This window comes from Diadema setosum, chromosome 9 (genome assembly GCF_964275005.1).
Source record: "Diadema setosum chromosome 9, eeDiaSeto1, whole genome shotgun sequence".
Classification (NCBI taxonomy): Eukaryota; Metazoa; Echinodermata; class Echinoidea; order Diadematoida; family Diadematidae; genus Diadema; species Diadema setosum.
The window spans coordinates 6,265,334-6,287,902 of NC_092693.1; the positions used below are offsets into that span (position 1 = coordinate 6,265,334).

Sequence of the window (22,569 nt, forward strand, 5' to 3'; positions counted from 1 at the left end):
CTGTGCACTTGTAAGACAGTGTGTAATTATGAACGCACTGTAAGGAGCGAGGGCGCCGTGCGTTGATGATACACGCTCCCACTTCCCTCCTCGTTGTTCTTCCAGCTGTAGCGCGTACCGAAAAGTAGGTTGGCTAAATATAGCCTGCCCCATCCAGGGCAGTCAGCAAAATGATCTGGATGAAGGGCAAATGAGCTCCCTACCTACCACAGAGGTACTTCGACTTATCCGTAATCTGCACATCGCTTTATTCTTATCCCCTCCCCCCCCCCCCCCCCCCGCTTTTTTGCCTTGGGGTTATTCAGTGTAAAGTGATTTGAGCGGAGAGCTATGGTATTGATACAGGGTTTGCAAGGATGGTCGCAATAACGGATTTGGACATTTCAGGGTTGTTCGTTGCCATTGCCAAGCAAGCTATTTAAGGAATACAAAGGATGCAATGCACTTAATGATCACTTATTGGAGAGTGCAGAGCAAAATTCACTCAATGCTACATCAAAGCAACATGATATTAAAAGGAGAAAGAGAATCGACTTCAAAAAAAAAATATGGATGATTAAAATAAAATTGAATATACCATTTAAAAATAATAATCATGGTCAAATACACCTCTCTATAAAAAAAAAAAACAAAAAAACAAACCCAAACACATCTTTAGAACATTTATTAAAATCAAAGAATTGAAAGATGAAGATTTTGTTGTAATGAATGCAATATTTGAGATAGGTAGCGTACCCCCACAGATAATGAGAGGGAGGTTGGGAGGAAACTAGAGAAAGGAAAAGTTATAAGAGACAGTACTACTGGCTCATGGATATGAAGAACTTAGAGCCAAAATGGCTTCACTCCTTCAGGTCCACCAACTTTCACACAATTCTCTTTGATCCCTCTGATTCAGAATATCCAATGTGAGGATTAAAAATCCCATGAAACGTCTGTTCCCAAGTTTATACACTTTTATAGTATCAGCACTGAAAGGTAATAACATATATCCAATATAGTCAACTAGGTCACTGGCTAAGAGGTTGTCAGTCCTGGACTGTCAGCTGTTAGCCCACAGGGACACGACAGAAGAGACAAAATACATGCACCATAGTCCCACGTATTCATTAGTGTGTTGTGTTATAAATTCATCTCAGACAGGGAATGGCTGTAAACACATTCCAATGAGATGATGAGTTCCCAGGGTGAGGTCAAGCTACAGAGCTTCCTTACTTACCTACAAATTTTCTATTCCTATGCTAAAGATACTGTGTGATAGCATCTGAATTTGTGCCAACATGCGAAGTGTATGCAACTGCTATATAATTCAGACTGTGGGAGAATGAGAGAGGCCCAGTAATTGAAACTACATGTATGTAAGTTGTAAATCATGGCTTCAACATGATTTAATTTCTTGATGAGAATAACTTCCTGCCATTGTTTACAACCTCTGTCTAATTAAGATAGCCAGTTTCATGTTGTAGCCATTAAGAAAGACTGATCTCCAAAACTCATTAGTATTTGCAGCAATCTTTCTGTCAGTCATGTTAGCACTGCTTTTTTTACAGTATGAAAAGAAAAGAATCAAAATTAAACAAGTTATTATCTTCACAAATATAACTTTGAACGTCTTTGCAAAAAATATTCACTATAAATAAACTTGTCAACACTGCAATTTCAAGATACTTCTTTTTCTTCTGTATAAACTAAGCTAGGAGGTTCAAATTTCCTTATAAATGAAGAAACCCTTATCTGCAATGTTTCATTTCTACGGTACACTTTGAGACACTGAAAGAGAAAAAGAATAGAGATGTCAAGGGCAGCTGAGATAAAACACTGTTTACCAATGACATTGATAAGATACTAGGAAGCTTAACTTAACTCTACCAGCCCATTCTATGAGGTAAATAATTTAATCATATACAAGCATTTAAGATCAAATCACAGGAACTGAGAGACCTGTTCTACTGTATGTGATACACCGATCATGGCAGGTGGCACATATACTGGAAAGAAACGGAGACAGATACTGCAAAACGAGATGCGAGCCCAGACACAGGTAATCTATGGCAGACTCTTGTTAAAATTCTCATCGCAAAATCTCGCCAGGGGTACTAAACTGATTGAGGATGAAAATCTTCAAAATAAACAATGACAGTTCGATGCTGCCTTCTCATCTTGGCAGTGATGGTAGGGAGTTTCCTGTGAACATGTGCCTTGTATGAAATTGCTTCATTTTATATTTGCACTGTACTTCTTTGGTTTGGTTTGTAAAAAATTGAAAATTTAGATCATGGAAAAATAGACAAACGGACAGATAGAAAACCTGAAAATATAATGCCTCCTTCGACTCTTCAAGGCGGACAGATGGGCAAACATTCCAACTAGTGACACTCTATGGCAAGGGCATTAAAAAAAAAGTTTTTTGACTGAAGTACATGTATATTGTTATAATATCCCTGGAAGCAAACAAGTAACACAGGTAACCTACATTTAACTCTTCCCAAGTTTTTTCCTAATTAATACATTCTTCTATTGGACTGGGGGAAAAGGGGTGGGTTAGTTGAATACACTGAAGTCGAGTTGAATACACTGAATATTCGCATCTTACGGAAGTCTTCACAGTAAAGGCCCCTGCAGTCTAGAATCACTAGAATCAAACACATACGGCATATATGCACATTTCTACATCTCAGATTGAATCATCACAGCAAAAATCTGCACCATGGTAATTCAGGCAGCCATGCAGATGTCCAGAGGCAGTGCTGCAGAGTGGTTGCACCATACCCATGATCTGGACTTAATGTCTGACGCTACACCTGGAAGCGAGACTAGCAAATAATAATAAAAAGAACATTAACAGAGGTGTATGGTTCAGGTGCACTTACAACTAACCACGACAAGACTCCTTTTGGAATTACTGCTGTCTGATTCGATTTGGGGAGAAATTCACCTCCTTCTCCTCACACAAGGCTAGCCATGAGTAAGAACTCACTATCCGTGACACACATCACCCCACAGATTTGCTGTTCTAGATCTCCCTTATGCCACTGCGAATATTACACACTGAAATCTGTCATTACTCTTCTATACTGAAGTGTTCTCTTGTCATTTCCAAGCATACAACTAACACTCCACTCATTCTGTACCTCATTCTGTTCCCTTCCTATTGACCAATTTTCTTTTAAAAAAACAACATAAAACCAAAACCAATGCAAATGCAAAGCAATGTTTCACTTGCACATTGCGATTTGTGATAAGTATTTTTTAAATCCAAGTTCACTGACCTTTTAACCTTTGACCCTGTCTGATTTCCCCAACATTCGAACTTGACCTGCATCTTTAGGTGATGTACATGTACAAGGCTGTACCTGTGACGAATTGGGTGGTCATAGCTCAAAGCTGTGGAAAGTTACTGAGAGAGTACACCACAATACTATTGTACAATGCTTATCAGGCAAACTTCATTGACCACTTGACCTTTGACCCAATCTGATTTTACCAATATTCCAAATTGACCTGCATATTCCACCTGATGTACCTGTGGTATGGGTTTGGTGGTCATAGCTCAAATCTGTGGAAAGTTATTGAGAGAGTACACCACAACACTATGTGTACAGTGCTCATCGGGTACTAGATTGACTACTTGACCTTTTAACTCGTCACAATTCACCCAAATGAGAAATTGACCAGCATCTACATTGTATAGACCTGTGCAAGTTTGGTGGTCATAGCTCAGATCTGTGGAAAGTTAATTAACACCACAATACCGAGAATTCAGTGCCTATCACCTATCAGGCAAGTTCATTGACCATTTGACCTTTGACCTTGTCAGACTTCACCCCTATTCAAACTTCATTGGCATTTTTAGGTTATGTACATGTATCTGTGGTGAGAGTTGGGTGAGAAAGGTGGTCATGGCTCAGAGCTGTGGAAAGTTAGCGAGATTACAATGAATTAGTTGACGACGACACTGCTGCCGCCCACCGGAAAAGTGACGCCTACAGTCGCTTTCCACTGCATGCGCAAGACAAAAACACAAATGTCTTAGGAACTTAGCAAAGAAGCAACATCTTTCCCTTGTCCTTTCCTTCTTGGTTCTTTCCACAATCAAAACTCAGTCGCCATCTTTGAAGTAATAAGCAAAGTTCCCCCTCTCGCCCCTTCCCCTTCCGACTTCCTCTGGCTAGGATGTGTTGCCTAGAATGGAATTTAATTGCGCAAACATTCAAGCAATTCTGTCCACATCCTCCGCCAAGTAACACGTTTCTATTTTTAGCCCAGGGAGGAGATTCTTCCCCATCAGCAGATCGGGCTAATCCAAAGCAGTTACTGCATCCTCCTTTACTTTCTACCTGCTCCCCCTCCCCCTCCCCCATCCATATAATAACTTATTGGGGCCCTGCATTATCAAGAGTTTCAATTGATTGGAAGATTGCTCAATAAAATATCAGCAATAGACACACAGAGCTGAGGTCAATTTTTATTATCCATCAGAGCTCAGTAAACGTCTCTCTGTATTTATAGGGCCTTTGGATGTTAATGCAAAGTCTATGATCGAAATTGACCCCATGTATGTAATTGCTGTTCTGTACTTTCCCATATTACAGACAAGAGAGAAAGAAAATGCATGTCGGTGTAAAATATCAATGACCTTGTGAAGTCATACGACATGGATGTACATACAGAGTACACTTCCAAACACTTAAATAGAAAATGTGATCAGGTGTACACAACAATAGACATACTGTACTTCTGCATTGAACAGCATACATCCCGTGTACAATACTTCTTCTTCTCGAATGGCACAATGCGCTTTAGTTGATATCCATTTGCTGACTATGGGTGTGTTTATGCTCAATTTGCGAAGGCAGAATCAGCGTTTTGAAACGCTGATTCAAAACGCTGATTCAAAACGCCGTTCAAGGGAGCACTGTTTATGCTCACTTTCTTCGAACCTTGGAAAGAGCGTTTGCGATTGCTTCGCTGACCTCAGCAGAGACAGGTCTAATTGGGGCGCGCGGTTTTTTTTTAAGTTCTGGCCTGAGTGTGTGCATTGTTCATGTTCCGTAGCATGTCTAATATAATTTCGATTGCTTTACTAACATGAACTGTAGACAGTGATGGGAAATACAAGTTTCTATTTCATTGACAAATTGTTGACAAAGTCGCAATGTATGATAATAGTGAGCTCTTCATGCATTAATTCATAGTTATGTCTGTCACCATGTACAGTAATGTACCAACAGGGAGCTTGAAGGATCAGCACCTGCAAATTGTGTTGCACAGCACGTAGAGTTATCGAAAGGTCGGCTGGCCTGGCGCGCTCATTTTCAAGTGAACCGAAAAGGCAATGGGGATGACGTCATTTAAACGCGTTTGTGATGTGAGTTGCATTTATGCTTCCTCGTCAAACGTGATTAGTCAGAAACGCCGATCGTAAATGCATCTTTTCGTGCGTTTTGGATCGGCGTTTTGAATCAGCGTTTCTATCGAAATGAGCATGAATGCAACAGCGTTTTGCACTAATCACATTTCAAAAGCCTGATTTGGGCCCCAAAAATGGAAGCATAAACGCACCCTATGTCTAGTCACCTGGGGCGAACCACGAGGTGTCGGCATAATTTGCCCATTTTTCAGTGTTAACACAAAATACCTAAGTACTATACTTCACTCGTGATCATCTTGTTTATCTTTGAGGCATGCATATATTCCTGACAACAGAGAAGCTATGAAAACATAAAACTACTTGTCTGATTATTAATATATTGATATATTAATAGATCAAAGCAAAAACAAAAACAAGATTTTCTAGCAGCCTAAAAACAACATGGAGAGCTACAAAATTTTGTCATGGATATGGTCTGAACACTATACAAGATTCTCTTATGTGCAATTCATACAATCAGATATGGATGTATGCTATGTATGAGTATTACATGATAAATCTCCACTGAATTGAACAAAATTCAGATTACTCTAAAACACAATATTTTCGCGGCATGAAATTTTCGCAAATTGGAGCCGACTGCCTTTTTCGCAGCATGACAGTTTCGTGAGTTGCCTCTAACATTCAATGCATTTAGTGCAGACAAGAACTTTCACATGTATTTTAATTTCGCAAATCTTGGCTCTCGCGAAATTTGCGAAGTTAAAAGGACTATGTAAAACAAAAATAATCCCAGCCATGTACTTGTATTGCAAAGAGATGTGAAAGGGTACCGCGATGCAAGAACTTTGTTTCTGCAACAAGACAGATACACCACTCATACAAATATCACAACTATTTTCATTTCAAATCAAATGACTCCACAAAAGGACATGTTTGTAAAATATTTTACCAGATTAAAGCTGTTGACGTATAATAATACATCTAGAACTCAATATCATGGATTTAACATCTTGAGCAATGTACAGTATATTGCTGTCCCTGCATGCACTCAATCGTGACTACCGCATGTGCATGGGTGGTAATTTTTGTAGTAGTTTATGTAGTATGTGCGTGCGTGCCACCAATACTTTGATGCTTTTTATGTGACAGCATGCTGCGCAAAGACACAAATTTGTGCAGTGTTAACAGTGACTGAAAAAAAAAAAAAATCAAATTTTTATATCCCACAATGCACTGCGCATGTCATTCCTTGCTATGTGTGCTGGAGTATAATGAATTGGTATTGTGATGTAGCAAGCATACCATTATTCATATACATGCGCATGGCAGCTCTCTGCAAATGATCGTGACCCAAGTTTCAAAATTTTTGAAATTGAGAATGATGTTCAGACGTGACCCAAGTTTCACAATTTTTGAAATTGAGAATGATGTTCAGACGTGACCCAAGTTTCACAATTTTTGAAATTGAGAATGTTCAGACGTGACCCAAGTTTCAAAATTTTTGAAATTGAGAATGATGTTCAGACGTGACCCCCATCACAACCCAAATTTCTATATTTTTACAATGACAAATAATTATAGATTTTCTCTTAATTTGACTTGCCAGCATCAAAATGGCCAAAAAAAAGAAAAAATCAATCCAGTTTTCTGACATATCTTTGGGCATAAATATACTGTATAACTGTAGAAAAGAGTTTACTTCTGCTGCAGCAAACTGTGTAGATTACAAATACACACATGAACTACAATCTAGGGTCATTTCGGTACAGTACAAACAACATTAACTGCCTCCCCATAACTTTTACGAAAATTTGATCTCAACAATAAAAAAAGCACATCTATCCAAGCATCAGCCCTACAATTATGCACTACACTGTCACACTGCCAACTTGTTTACAAACGTAATGCATGAAAGATAGGCATACAATGCAGTTTTGAAATGCAACTTCTTGTGCGCATTCACTCAAGAGGAAAAACTAACATGGAATTATCATGAGCAATAACTCCATTTTTGTTGTTATCGGAGTACTTTCATTAGTCACAACAAGTTTAAAGGTCAATTGATGACTTTATCACCAATTAAAATATCATACAACAGTGCTGCTTTCATTCTGAATGTTTCCAGTGCAGGTGTGACTGTGATACAATCCTTGCTTATTTGCTACTGATGATCAGAGAGCCTTGTACACTTCGGAACACACACGTTTCTAAATAATGCACCGATGGTTTGGTCTACTAATTTCGATGAAAGAAAATTGCTGAAAAAGCTTCGAGCTGACCTAGCACAGCCAAAGTACCCTGAAACTGAGACACATTTTGCTATCACACTCGAAGTTTTAAGGTCAACAGTGATTACCTATGGAGGGACATCACTATTTTATCCAGAATAAACACAAGGGTACCTGATGTGATGATACTGGACAAAGCAATTTCTGCTGCAGCAGGTACCATTTCCCCTAGTTATGAGTCACTAGCTGGTTTTGTTTTCTTTGCTTGTATAATCATTCCCAACCAACTGCACAGATAACTGCCAGGTCATATGACGAACAGATCACTGGGCATATAGTCAACAAAACTAAACAGCAATCAATGAAAGAATGAATTCACATTACTTGTGCTCAATTCACCGTCTTTAATATCCAACTGAATGACAGCTTAACTATATAGATGGATGAAGAGATATCAATATTCAGCCACACTTTACAGAAACTCGACTGACAAGCAACTTATCGTGAACGACACCAAATGGCATGTTTTCCTCGATGGACAGCTTACTCACGACATCAAAACTGCGAGGAGGATCTCAATTAAGAAAAGGGTCTACCAGTCAGAGCGCGTCTGATCACCATCTAGACGGCGCATATTCACGTCGTTATTGAATCACACCACGAATTGTTTGGATGGAAACAATAATTTAGGCTCGCCTTCGCTGCAGCACCTTCTCCTGCTGACTCATCTCGCATGCACATTTGTTCTCTGTGATTACTCATCGCAGAGGATATCGCACGCTGTACATAGTAATTGGGGCCCCACGGCAGAACTTAACAAGTTTTGACAGATATTTGGAACACGAAACTTCACTCTATCAAATCTTCTCCACACTAGCACAAACATTTGTAAGAGGGAACATTGATTGAAAAAAAATAAATAAAAAAAAGGAAATGTTTCTTATCAAAACTTATTTAATGATGAATTGTTTCCTATTTTATTTACACTATTGATCATACAGATTCTAATACCATGAACCCCACATGTGCTAGCAGAGACTACAATACACCTCATAAAATTGGGCAGAAAAACATGTATACACAGATGTCAGCATGTGGGAAAAGTTTATCATTCTTAATCAATTCAATCTATTTGTGAGAGAATCATAAAGAGCATTATGTATGATATGACTCGATCATATTTTCTTCTGTTTAATTCCTAACTTCTTCTTTTTTAATCCAAGTTTAGTGAAATTTATATAGTTCCTTTTTTCTTCCACTCCATATAACCTCACCTTGTATGTAATGGCAATTCATCTTAGTACTAGCTGATATTAGCATGAACTTGATGATGGATTTCTAAAAAAAAAAAAAAGAACATCTTCACACACTGATGCTTCACATGTCTTTAAAACTGAACCAAGTGCAGTCGATGGAGGGACCGAACCTCATATTGCAGAGCACCACATAACAGAATCACCGTTTAAATGCTGTGCTTCATTATATAGTTGTGCCCAGAGAAACTGGTAAGATTTTATTTGAAATGATGAGTGAGGCAATGACAGCTCATACAGTCTGTGAGTGCTGGCACCATAAAATCAATACTGAACAGACAGGACATTCTTCTGGCATCCTAACATGCTAAGTTTGACTTTATGAAGTGAAATTATCCATAATAGTCAATATATACAACAACAACAACAATAACAACAAAATTTATATTCATTGCAAATTGTGTAGTATTTCTACATAGGTAAGTAAGACATGTTTATCCTGAAGTAATCAGAGCATGATCTTTGTACACTGTACTTCTAAAAGGGTCATTCAAATACAATTTCACTCCTCGTGGCTTAGGCTATACTGTGTTTTTACCCTTTGTCTTTTCTCAAGAGTGGTCCTGCTTGACTAGTGCTATTCTCATCCCAAAATGTCAGAGTCATATGAAGTCTTAGTCACTGGGGTGGAGGTAGCACACTTGCTGTACAGGGTACATGGTAAACAACATGACGCACAAACCCCCGAACATGGAGACTTACCCCTCTCTGCCTTTACTGACGATGGTCACTTCAAAGTAGTAGATACCACAGGAGGCTGGGATGGGGTGAGCGGTTGTCACGGATGCTGCATCCTTGTGGGTCTTGCCCATACCTGAGAGATTACAATAACAGGAGGAGAGATATTTGTGATAACTATGATAAGCCAGTGGACTCAAACAGACAGTGAACAATGCACATTTTGCCAGAACTGCTTCCATTCATATTATTGTCATATTTCACATTTCATCACTCACTACAACTGATGACCTAGTCTTGAAGGTGCAAATATACCATGTTTCCATGTTTGGTGTTATGCAGCTGTCATTTGTATGACGCACCTCTTGACCCCCGGGAAATGTGCGTCATGGTCGCGTCAAGTACCACCAATTTGATGACGCGTGGTGCCGTCACGGGAGCAAAATGTCCGTCACAATACTGACCCATTATGTGCGTCATAGTCGGTCATTTAACCAGAGTGTGTCAAAAGGTTCGTTAATGGGACCGTCATGTAATTTTGCGAGGCTTCTTGCATGGGGCATGGTATCCCTCCGTAACAGAATAAAACAAACTCGCGATCGCGAGTCGGCCGAATTCACCGGCTCCTGGAAACGCGAAAATGACACAATTTTCAATCAGTTTTATTATAACATACTGATACTCACTTCATTCTCGTATGTCTTCTTTTTCTATCTGATGTCAGACTAAAGGTCTTTTCAGAAAGTTTGAGTACAAATTTGCTCCAAAACCACACTACCAAACACGATTTGTGATTAAAATCATCACATACAGCCCGTGGCATCGCGAAGCTCGCTATCCTTCAATCGCATTCACTGTAGTGTAGCATCGACCGTCGACCGTGGAACCTGCAGCAAAACCACGTGCGTGATGTCGACCATGTGGTACATGTATACATACAGTACACGCGTACATACGTATACAGAAGGCGAGGCATGGCAGAGGCCAGGCCCCAAAACACATACAAACGATTATGGAACTAACATTACTGAGAGTCTATTAAAACCTGCATTAACTTAAAATAGTAAATTCTATTTAAACACTAGCCATATAAACCATGTACCTAACTTGGGTTTAATAAGGTTCGTGTTTAAATAGGCAGGGGCTTCAATCAAGCTGTCTTCGAATCGGGGAAGGGGGGGGGGGGAGGCGGGAGGTTACGGAAAAAATTACTGTGGCCAGGCCGTAGTTACGCGAAACTAGATAGTTTGCCATAGCAACGTGTATATCAAAACACGCGTTTCTATGGGATGTCCATGAACTAGGGAACGGTTTAGCGAAATTCGAAGTCATTCGAGGTTGAAGTGGTTTTTTCCTACGCATTTTTTTTTTTTTTTTTTGTTGTTCATATCTAAAAAATTCGATTTCTTAATTTTTTTCAACTGGTATTTGGGAGTCTTGTAATATATTTAAAATGTTGATAGAAATTTCTGAATATATTCAGAAAGTACGCCTAGGCGCCTACTGTTTGGATAAACGGTAAACATGCAGTCTACGTTCGATACGAAGAAATCATTACGTCTTTCACGAGGAAAAACATACAAAACAAACAAAAAACACCTACGAACGAATGTTGATAGCCAAAACTTTGATAAGTAATAAGCAGTTATCATGAGCGTGAACTGAAATTAATTGTCATGATTTTGTTGTCTAACCAGGTGATGACTGCATCTCATTGAACCTACTCGTAGTGAATTTCTCTGGGCATACGAGACCTTTTAAGTATTTCTGGCTCAGTTGCATTTTTAATTGACTGATTAATCGATCTTTTTTTATTGTTCAGGGAACATAAGATATTCGATCAAGTACATTATATTCGACTGTTTGATGTTTCCTACTATGCGCCAAAAGAAAGGCTATAGAATCACGATATCTTTGCAATGATTCCTTTAATTCAACTAATGAGCTGGTTCTTCGATCGATATTTCCATGATATTTACACGCTGTTTATTCCAGTGCGCGCATTCTTCCGTCTGGCACGCACCTGGGTGTGGCACATGCTTTTGTGGAAATTTCCACAAGGGGAGAGGGGTGGGGTGTCAAGTTTCTTCGAGCCGAAGAGACTGCATGTAAAACAATCTCTTCGCTCTAATTTATTGTCATTCGTGCTTTCCCCTTATTCTTTGCTGATATTGAACATTTAGATTTAACTTTACGAAGGTTGGTAGCACGTGGTTCTATTTTGTTGTGAGGTGTATGTAATTTCTTTTTTTTATCATTCTTGGAAAGGAAAAGAAGAGTAAGGGGGAAAGAAGAATAAGAGGGAAAGTAAAATGGAACGAACGGCACGTACGCTCAGCATTCACAGTAAGCCGTCTTTTTACACCAGCATAGTTATCATCATCACCATCAGACATCACTCAGACCATTTTAGCCTTTTCCTATCAACAAAAAATAAATAAATAAATAAATAAATAGATAAAAATAAATAACAAATACAAAGTATCAACACCTCCCAACAACACAAATATTTAGAAAAGACAACACACAGCACACTACAGCGGCTGGTATCAAACTTCGTCGCTTCGATTCGAAAAAGTATTGCAGCAAAGCGGAGAAATCGCCGTTACGAAAATAGCAGTGCGAGACACTTGAAAGAATTACGTCAAATACTTCAAAGTATAAAGGGAACGGATAAAGTGATATAAAATGGAAGAAATCGTACCAAACGATGTGTGAGAAACGACAGTGGAGAACGGTAAGTTTAGTAGTGACTAGTAGGCTTAGCTAGGCCCTAGCAACAGTTTACAGCACCGAAAGCTACGCGAAAATAAGGTGAAAATAAATACACATTGGAAACTCGGTATTGCGACAAGATCCTTAGGATCAAGTCAATAAACGATACAAAACAAAGGAAATCAATTCATTTTGACCGGAAAATAGTTTGTTATAAGTATTCTGTTGTGTGAGATCTCCTTTGATAGGCCGAGAAATACATCGAGCTTCCACGATACTCGGGAAAGATTCACCTGCACATACTGCAGTGCACATCAATACACGAACAGAAACTCACCTCTTCCTTGCAGAAAAATGATGCAATAACGTTACAAAAAACACACACAACACTCTAAAAATCATTTCATACTTGGGAGGCAAGGGACAAGCGGATGAAGAAGAAGAGAAAAAGAAGCAGACATTGCACAACGGAACGCTTCTACCCCGATTCGAATCGAAACAGGGTACTGGAGTGTAGTTGCAGCTGGCTACAGTGTGCAGCTAAGCTACTATAACGCTCCCCAGCCGCCGCCCACAACATGGGGATACAGTACCACGGCGATCGAAGTAAACAACCAGGGTCCGTAGCACAGATTCTGTGGTCCGTAGGCGACAGGGATTCACGCGGGCGAAGTTCCGTTCGGTGTACACAGTTCGCAGGCAGCGAATTGCGTGAGCGCACACAGAGCTCTGCAGCATTCCAGTCTGGCACGTACTGCGAATAACATGTGCGTCAAGGGTCAGTCATTTTCACGAAGAGGTGCGTCACCATTTTGACTGGTTAATGCGTCAATGTCTCATAGAGGTGGGTCACTTTTTGTGACGGAGGGTACGTCATGGTACCTAAAAGGTATGACGCACATTGGTACTTTGACGCACCTATCCCGGGGGTCAAGAGGTGCGTCATACAAATGACAGCTGCATTAGAGTGCCTAATGTATGCCTAATACACAGGATTAACACCCCCCCCAAAAAAAAAAAAAATAAATAAATAAATAAATAAATAAATAATAATAATAATAACAATGATAACAAATGAATAATAATAATAATAATAATAATAATAATAATAATAATAATAATAATAATAATAACAATAATAATAATAATAATAATAATAATAATAATAATAATAATAATAATAATAATAATAATCAGCTTCTGAAGTTTCACTGAGAGAACATTTAACTGCATGACATCACATGCTTCATTACAAACATATCACAACATAGGTACTTATACATTTGTATTGCTACCTCAACAGTCACCCTGCAGGCACAACTGGGTGATTGCCATTATTCTATATTTTGTATATATGATTTGCTATACTCAAATATGGGGGGGGGGGGATAAAAGTTTAGAAATTCACTTTTCACTGCTAAGCTAAAGAGCAGTTTGATGAGCTTTGTACATGTATGCATGTTCATTGAAAAGTTGATTTAATATTACATTGAAATGTATGTCATCTGTCTGGCACAGGTAAACAATGTGACAACTGATAGCTCTTCAGTGCAAATAACACCTCTTTTGACTCTTCCTTTCTTCACAAACGTACTATTACTACAACATTCATTTGAATTACTACAACACTCCTTTGGATGGTTTATATGGAATTTAATGATTTTTGTTTTGTATAAGTTTCTACAAAGGGAGAAACAAATCTAAAATCTGGGACTATACTATTGTACAAAGGTATTCTATTACATGTTGGAATATCTAATACATCATTTTCATGCAAATTTTTAGACAGGATTTAGCATTTTTTATTTACATGGATATTTGTCCAGGGGGAAACATCCATGGTGATAGCACTGTAAAGTGTCCCATCCATTGGCTGTTCATTCAAGTATATCTGACATGATATAAACTCTAACAGTACCTGCAAGGGGGCACCCAAAGTTTGAAAAGGTTACTGACACTCGTTCATTGATTGGAAAATGCATTTTCAGCTCGCTAATATTCTCACCATGGAGGTAGACCTCCATACTCTCACATTGCCTTTGAACATACACTGTACAGCGGTGTGTGTCCATTGATTTGCATTCTTTTTCCTGTGTTCTAGCTTCATTAGTGTGTGGAAAAATCCATAGGGCAGCAACCACTCTCAAAAACATTTTTTGACTGAAGGCTATGCCCAAACAAGCACATGTGACAGCATACTGCATTTTCAGGATTTTAACCTTTGACCTTAAAATACCCTTCCTTGACTAAATATTCACAAGTTCTGATGACAATGCATGTATACTTCCTCTATTAAAATGTATAGTTCCTTTTAACATGTCTGATGACCTGTAACCTTCATCTGATGTACAGTATCTGCCAAAGATCATAACTTTCTGAAGGTACATTGATTTGTGTGAATGACATTTATCATGAAGGTGTGGTCTATATTGTGTACTTCCTAATCATATTTTATTACCTACAGAACCCTTCAAGTATGTGTCATGTTATCCCATATTTCCTTGTTACTCCTTTTCCCCACACTGTAAGTTGTCATTATACAACTGTTATGATGTCAAACCTTTTATGATTACTAGTGTGCAGGTATTTTTTTTTTCATTTGTGTTTTATCATTATTGAAGTAAATTTCTTACATTTGATTATAAGCAGTGAACAAGACACTGTAAAACCAGAAATACTTGCAGCATGAAATTTTCACAAATTGGAGCCAACGGCCTTTTCGCGTTGTGAAATTTTTGCGAATTTACACTGGCATTCAATGCATCAGAGTTTAGGCCAGAAGTTTTGTGTGCATTTGATTTTGCAAATCTTGGTTAAATTTCATGCACGCGAAAATGTATGGTTTTACAGTGCATACATGTTTGTTTGATAATCACAATTCCATTCAGCTTCATTCCTTCAATGTTATAACTTAAATATACACCAATGATAATTAATTTCTAACATCACTGGTCTTGCATCAGTACAAGAAATACACACCTCATACTCTAAAACAAGAACACCGTTATCAACAGAAGGCCATGACAGATCCATTGCATTTCAAATCATTTTAATGCAATGCACAATTTGGGCACATACTATATATATATATGCCATTTGAATATTTCATGAGGTTTATTTCGTGAATTTCGCGAGTCAGCTGCTATTCGCAAAATTAAAAACACGCGAAAATATTGACTCTGATCCTTGATATGAATGTGACGTACGCGTACACATTTCTCTGTGCAGTACAGGACTCCACGATTGTGAATTTAACTACTTGCTAAATTGTCAGGAAGTCTTGATTCGCAAAAATTTAGACTCGCGAAATATATGGCATATACAGTACCCTATCACTTACAGGCAGGTATCTGTTAGCACCCTCACAAATGCCAAATCATTTGATACTTACACACACACACACACACACACACACATTTCAATCTCAATATTACATACAAATGCCTGCATAGAAGGCCTACCTTGTGCAACCTTATTCACTGCAATGAACCTTCCACAAAAACTCAATGAAGGTAGTTGAACCTGGGCCCTGTTTTATGAAGAGTTATAACTGATTACATAGTTGATTTTGATTGTATATAAGTCTAGAATATGGCAGTCTGTGTGGTAATGAAATTTATAATCGATTATATCTATCGATGAAACGGGGCCCAGGATAATACTACAGCATGCCACAATTGACTGAGTGGGAGTGTAAACACAGCCCTGCTGCTAAAACCATGTGGCAAAGTGTAAAGCCTTTTCTGGCTCTTATCAGTTTCGGAGCATCTTCCATAGCAATGGGTGCAGAAGCTTGCAACATTCCATCATAGCATGTGCATCGGGGCATGTGATAGCATAACGAGTACTGTCACGGAAATGCACCCTCTAAATCATAGAGTGTTGGGTGATTTGAAACGCTTCATTGAGACCGACACCATTCGCTGGAAGTTGTCACTAACAACTGAATGTGAACGGCAGAAGAGACTCGCCCCAACAAAAAATGGGGAGTGATGTTAATGACTTACTGGTACTGCACACGGATGTGGCTACAGTAACTTCACCAGTATTTCAGTCTCTTGTAAAGAGGTTTATGGTTGAAGATCTTTTTTTAGCACATACTGTTACTGTTTTGAGTGGAGGAATGTTTTAACAATAATATCCCCAACAGTACAATACAACTGTTGGGAGGGAGTATTACAGAAACATTTGTGCAACGTACTTGCTAAGTCAAGTCGATTTCATTCTGCATTACTGTTACTGAAAATTTGTTGTCCTAAGGTCTGCAACCTCTCTGCTACAAGTGCAAAATCGAATGGCGAGTACATGCTTGAACTTCTCCAGCGCTCTTTATTCTTTGGAAAGCCTACACATGTACTGCACAATGGAGTGCACAATGCAAATCAGTTTCCCTCCCCCCCCCCCCCCACAAGAACGACCCAGTGTACGAGTAGTTTCTTTGCTACAAGATGGTTCTGCTGACAGTGAAATTATTGAACGCAATTGGAACAGAACCCTATACTCCCTGTCTTTTGGTTCATCAATGTCAACTTACAAGAGATTTCTAAACCGTTTTGGAAAAGTTGAAATGTCTTGCTGAATTTTGTGTTTTCACAAGCTAAATGATTTACATGTACATATACAAAAACCTGTATTATCTTGGACAGCATGGGAAAAAACAGGGTTCTGCAATATTTCTGTCCAGATTCCCCTTGAAGCATTCCGTGTTTTACTACCTTTAAAACAACAGTTGACTCCCCAACAGTCAGATGCAAATCTGAGGCTTTTGTATCAACATTTCCATAATGTACAAGTGACTATGATTAAGACCCACAGACACTCAATCTTTCTGGAACATACCGTCAATGTAAATAGATGGGACTAGGCTGGCATTAATACAGTTTCTTCATCAGATAATCTCCAATACAAACAGCAGGGTGTATCAACTCAACAGTCATACATCATCTCATGATTTTGCAGAAAATACATAAATACAAGATTGCCAACTAAACACTCCCAGTCCAAATCTGAAGTGTTGCTTCCCTTGGAATTGGTGCAAATTTGCAGTTCATCTCAATATTTCCCTCAGGTCTGCACAATCCCATACATGTTAATGAGCACAGGAAACAGCTGCTGTGAAAGTAACATGTTCAGCACGTATCAGTGAGAGAGTGACTGAGAGCGAGCCGCAGATAGAGGGAGGTGCATTGTGGGATGGCTACTAGCCAATAGAGCAGCTTATTCAACATATACAACGTTCATATACAGCCGAAGACTGAGAAGTGAATGGAAATGACAACGAACGTGTGCACTTTCAAAGCAAAGCAAGGAAGAGAATATTTTGTGATTGAAATGATGTGGACGGGACGGGGAATACGAAGATAATCATCGTAACAGCTGCATAAGTATGAAGCATAGCAGTATGCACCCACAGTTATGCCCAGACAAGATTCATAAATTCTGATGATACAAGATTTATGTGAAATTATGAGATGGACAAAGCCATTGCTATTCCATTTTTCCCATGCAGCAGGAACTGACATTATCGTTTTCACGAACTGTACATAAATCAACCCAAGGTAGTACTATAATGTAGTAGGAACCGAACATGTCACATAAATGACTGTTATTATCTCTTAACATCTGAGCAATAAATGTAACATCACCTTCAAGCACTTAAAGTCACAACACGTTATAACATGGATAGAATCATCTACAAACAGTCATGTTTGTTGACACCCGTTTCGAGAGTCCATTGCTCTTCTCATAAATAAAGGCATCCACCCTGTACACCTGCCCCCCCCCCCCCTTTCCCAATCCTTGAAAGTGTGAAAGGCAATGGGCTGTACTTTCCCAGAGGAGAGAGTCAAGTCTCAAGGTGGAACATTTTACCCTGACAGCCTTGGGGTATTATGCAGCAGAAAGTTTAAAAGGTCAAATGCAGGTCATAGTGCTCAAGTTGACAATGGGACAGAATTAGCCTGGTATCCAGGCTCCAAAATGGTTTTTTCTTTCTTTCTTTCTTTCTTCACTCAACAAGGACATTTGGCAGTTTGGAATTGTTTTTTCTTTTTCTTTTTCCTTTTTTTTTATGTGTCCAGTCTGTCAGATAAGAACCTACAAAATGAGGTTGATAATACTGCTTTTATGTACCACACAGTAAACAGGGAAACACATTGGAATAATAATATTTACTAAGTAAAGTGTTACCCAAACCAATTGAAGCTCCTTGGCAACTGTCAAGATATTCTCCTCAAATGACTTATGTAAATGTTTTGATGACGTGATGCTCAATAACAGGTTGCCAGGCGGAACCACGGATGGAGTCCCTGCACAAATAGCAACGGCTCAGGTAAAGATTAAAAATATATTACGTTCTGACTTTATGATTTCTCAGACATGCCACAGGGATTCTGAAAATTAATTGTACTCGATAAGCCAATATTGAACTTCAGGAAGAATAATTCATTGTTAGTTTCCGATGTAGCAATGAAATACTGAAACAGCATATTAAATCTTTATTTGTTTCCTCTATTACATCATAGAACAGAGATAAGAAATGTTCATTTTACCTAACTTCTTTGATCTATTGAAAAGCTGATCAAAACTACAGCATCTTTATGACGATTCAAAGGTCTGAAACACAGTTTGGGTTTCTTTCTGTTCCTCTCGGTAAAACAGTGAGGAGTAATTTTGCTTGCATCAGTGTATTGATTTAATGCATACAAAAAACAAAGAGACAGTTGGTAATATAGTGTATCACATAACAAAAAATTCATATGCAGCACCATGACACATATAAGTCTAAATCCATTTACTTTGTCTGAATATCATTCATCTATTCATTCATTTGTACTTCCACTCATCTGCAATCTGACAAGGACAAAGGTGTGGACCAATATAATACTGTATAGTGTACATGTATGTCACAGGTAGCAAATACAGCAGAGACTATGTTCATTTTCCAGACAACCGCAAAATGACATCACACATATCTAAAAGCGATACTGTACTACTACATTATATCAGTGGAGAAGGTCAGCCTGTTGTAACAACTGAATACATGGCAAAGACTTTCTAGTACATGCAAGGCCTTTAGTTGTAATGCGTGTGCCTCTATGGATGGACTCATACCACCACCATGTACTTAATTTTTGCGTGCATCTTAATATTGCAAGAGCCAAGATTCGTGAAATTAAAATACATGCCAAAGTTCTTGTCTGCACTGCACTGGATGCCAATGGCAATTTGCAAAAATTTCATTAATATTTGCATGAATATTTCCTGCTTTACAGTACTGTAAAATCACAAATTTTTGCATGCATTTTAAGTTGATGAAAATTGGTTTTGAAATGGCTGATATCCAGAAACAAAGAGATCCTAATAAAAGGTGAGTTCCACCTTTCATTAGGACCACTTTGTTTTACTTTTTGTTTTGTTTTGTTTTTTTATATCTCAGCCATTTCAAAACCAATTTTCATCAAATAAACTTCCGATTCATCTTAGAATTGTATGCTCTTTCATATTTCATATGTAAGTGGTTTCTAATAATCTTGTATAAAGTTAAGAACTGAATCCCCATTGCAACCAAAACTACATTGTATACCATCCCTTTAAATTGCCAATGATATATCCAACGATATTGTTCTCCATTATTCATGTTCCATATAAAGTGTAGTATCTCATACTTTATAGTAATCCAATAATATACTTGTAATCATGACCTTTCTCACATCTTTTCATTTACAATATCCAAGACCATGTGTAAAGCCAATATCATCTTAGTGCCGAGCTGATTTAACAGTTCTTAGTACAGATAGCCTCTTCTTCTGCAAAGCCAAGAAAGAGAGAAATGAATTAAGAGAAGGGGGAAAATGAAGTGAGGGGAAAAGACAAAGCCATTATATCCTAGACTTGCATGTTAAAATCATTCAACAAAAGCTTCTCTTCATCAATTTCTTTTTCTTTTGAATTTTCTTGTTTCTTTGAACCATCTACCCACTGCTAAACGTCTTTGAAACTGTCGCAATATAATGTGTGCTACGCAAGATGCCGCTAGACACTACAGTGAGTGGCATACTGTATGTGCTGAGAATGTCAGCTGATGTACGGAGACGTGTACCTAGCCAGTCATAACATTGGTGCTATCTGCAAAGAGATACCATGCCATGCACACCTCACTGTAACACACAGCCTGCTGCCATCCATGCCTTCTGATGCTAGAATACATTGTACACCCCTCCACGCTACGTGTGGCAAGCAGTACACAGTTTGTATTATGTGGTGGTCATACAATATGCACAAGAATAGTGCACAATGCAGCTTGTGTGAAGAACTGCTTTGTATTGGGGGAAAAAAGAGAAAAATATCAATTAGTTATAATCTGTGTGTGTCCTTACCAGTAGGTTAGTGTATGTACCATTACAAGTGTGCACTATATCTTTCATACATGTACATAATTTACCATTTCCTATGTGTGTATGGAAAGATCAATATTAGAATTCCTCATCCAGTGATATCACATGATTCTATGAAATCACCTACTGTTTTCTATTATATGATGGGAGAAATACCATTAAAAGCAGAGGATGGCATGCGTACTGGGTACACACTGATGATTCTGAATGAGCAAAACATCGTAACCAATCACCACCCTTCAAAATAAACAAGCATAATGAGCATACAGTGTAAGGGGTATACAGAGCAGCACATTACTGTATGTTTGATGACTAAGCAGTTGCAAATTCACAGCAGGACCACAAATACATGTCAGACTTTCAGTGTCATGGTCCCACCTCACAAAATGTGACTGTCATGACTATTAGTATTACAATATGAAATGCACAAGCTGTGCAAAACTGCATACAATGACCATGACAACATTCCCATCTGCAAGTACTGTATTTTACAGAAATCTCACATGGGCCCTTGTTCCATTCATTAGCAAGTAGTACCGTCTTCAGGTGGGATTATTATTACATTTGAAAGCAAAGGACTGATTGTGGGAGGTTAGAGCCCTAGAAGAAGACTGCTGAAAAAAAGAAGACAAGAACAAAAATTAAGATGGTATTCTGCAAGCAACGGACATAATTTTGTGCTTTGTCCTTTTTTGTGACATTTGGTGGACACCGCACAGCATAGTGACACATTGTGTAATTTTCTTGTAAAAGTAAAACTGTGGAAAGGAAATTTGAGATATTTAGCTATTTCATTCATATCTTGTAAATATGCATATTGCATCAAATTTTGGTCAAGCTAATTGCCATAATTTGTCTCTTAGGACCAAATTTTAAAATATCACGATGCTACATGGACATGTCACGATGCTACAGGACACTGTTACATATTGTTTAATAACTTCGTCAAAATTGAGTCTGAATGGCACAAAATTTCCAGGAAAATGTATGGTCTCAATACAAATGTAAAGCCTATAAACAATATATGTATAGCATAATTAGTATTGAGTTATGCTAAAATGTCACACTTTGTGCCCCAACATCATAGAATTACCCACATGCACTTTACAGTTCCAAAACTGGTCTGTGATAATGTGGGATTAGCAGAGTAGGGACCAACACTACATATTTGTAGGTTTTTCTCTTTTTCAGAATGTCCAAGGTCGATTGGCAATGGTTCGCATTTCATGGCTTACTCTTGCACAAACATGATCAGGGCCCCGTTTCATAAAACTTGTCAACAGTGACAAGTTGTCATAGATGTGACAAGTGACTGAAATCCTTGTATCTGATTGGCTGAGAGCAAATTTGTCATAGAAATGTGGCAGTTGTAACTGATAACAAGTTTAATGAAACAGGCCCCAGATGCGATATGCACTCCTTGTTTTCCATGTGGTCAAGGAAGAAAAACAACTTGTATGCTTTATATGATTTGGGTAATTTTAAGACAATTGTTTTAAACTGCATCTATGTTTGTAAGCGTAAAGATATTCTGGCACTCTATATAAGAAAACATTATTTGGACTGGGTGAAGGAGTGGTGTGCAATTCTGAAGTTTGGAGGCAAGACTAACTCACGAATAGTGGAGGAAAATAACAACAACACTGACAAGTGTGAATCAGCCTGAAGTAACTTTTGTAAAGCCTACTGAGATGCAGACCAGCCTGTTATTGAAGCCATTATGGGAAAACAATGTGAGCGCTCGGCTGAGATACAGTCTGTAGCAAACAGAGAGAACTTAAGCTCATCTCTTCTGAAACACCATTGTTCTGAAACCACACAGAGAGTTAACAGGGAATAGCAAACAAAGCATGACCTTCCTCTGA

General features: G+C 38.4%; 1 protein-coding gene across 1 annotated transcript in view; it reads right to left on the minus strand.

Annotated features, from left to right (window-relative positions):
• The window catches only part of LOC140233514 (ran-binding protein 9-like), an 88,494-nt gene that overhangs the window by 39,741 nt on the left and 26,184 nt on the right, over positions 1-22,569 (minus strand). Inside the window, exon 2 of the mRNA XM_072313632.1 lies at positions 9,618-9,729. Within this exon, the coding sequence (XP_072169733.1) occupies positions 9,618-9,729 (112 nt within the window). The remainder of the gene's footprint in view (positions 1-9,617; positions 9,730-22,569) is intronic.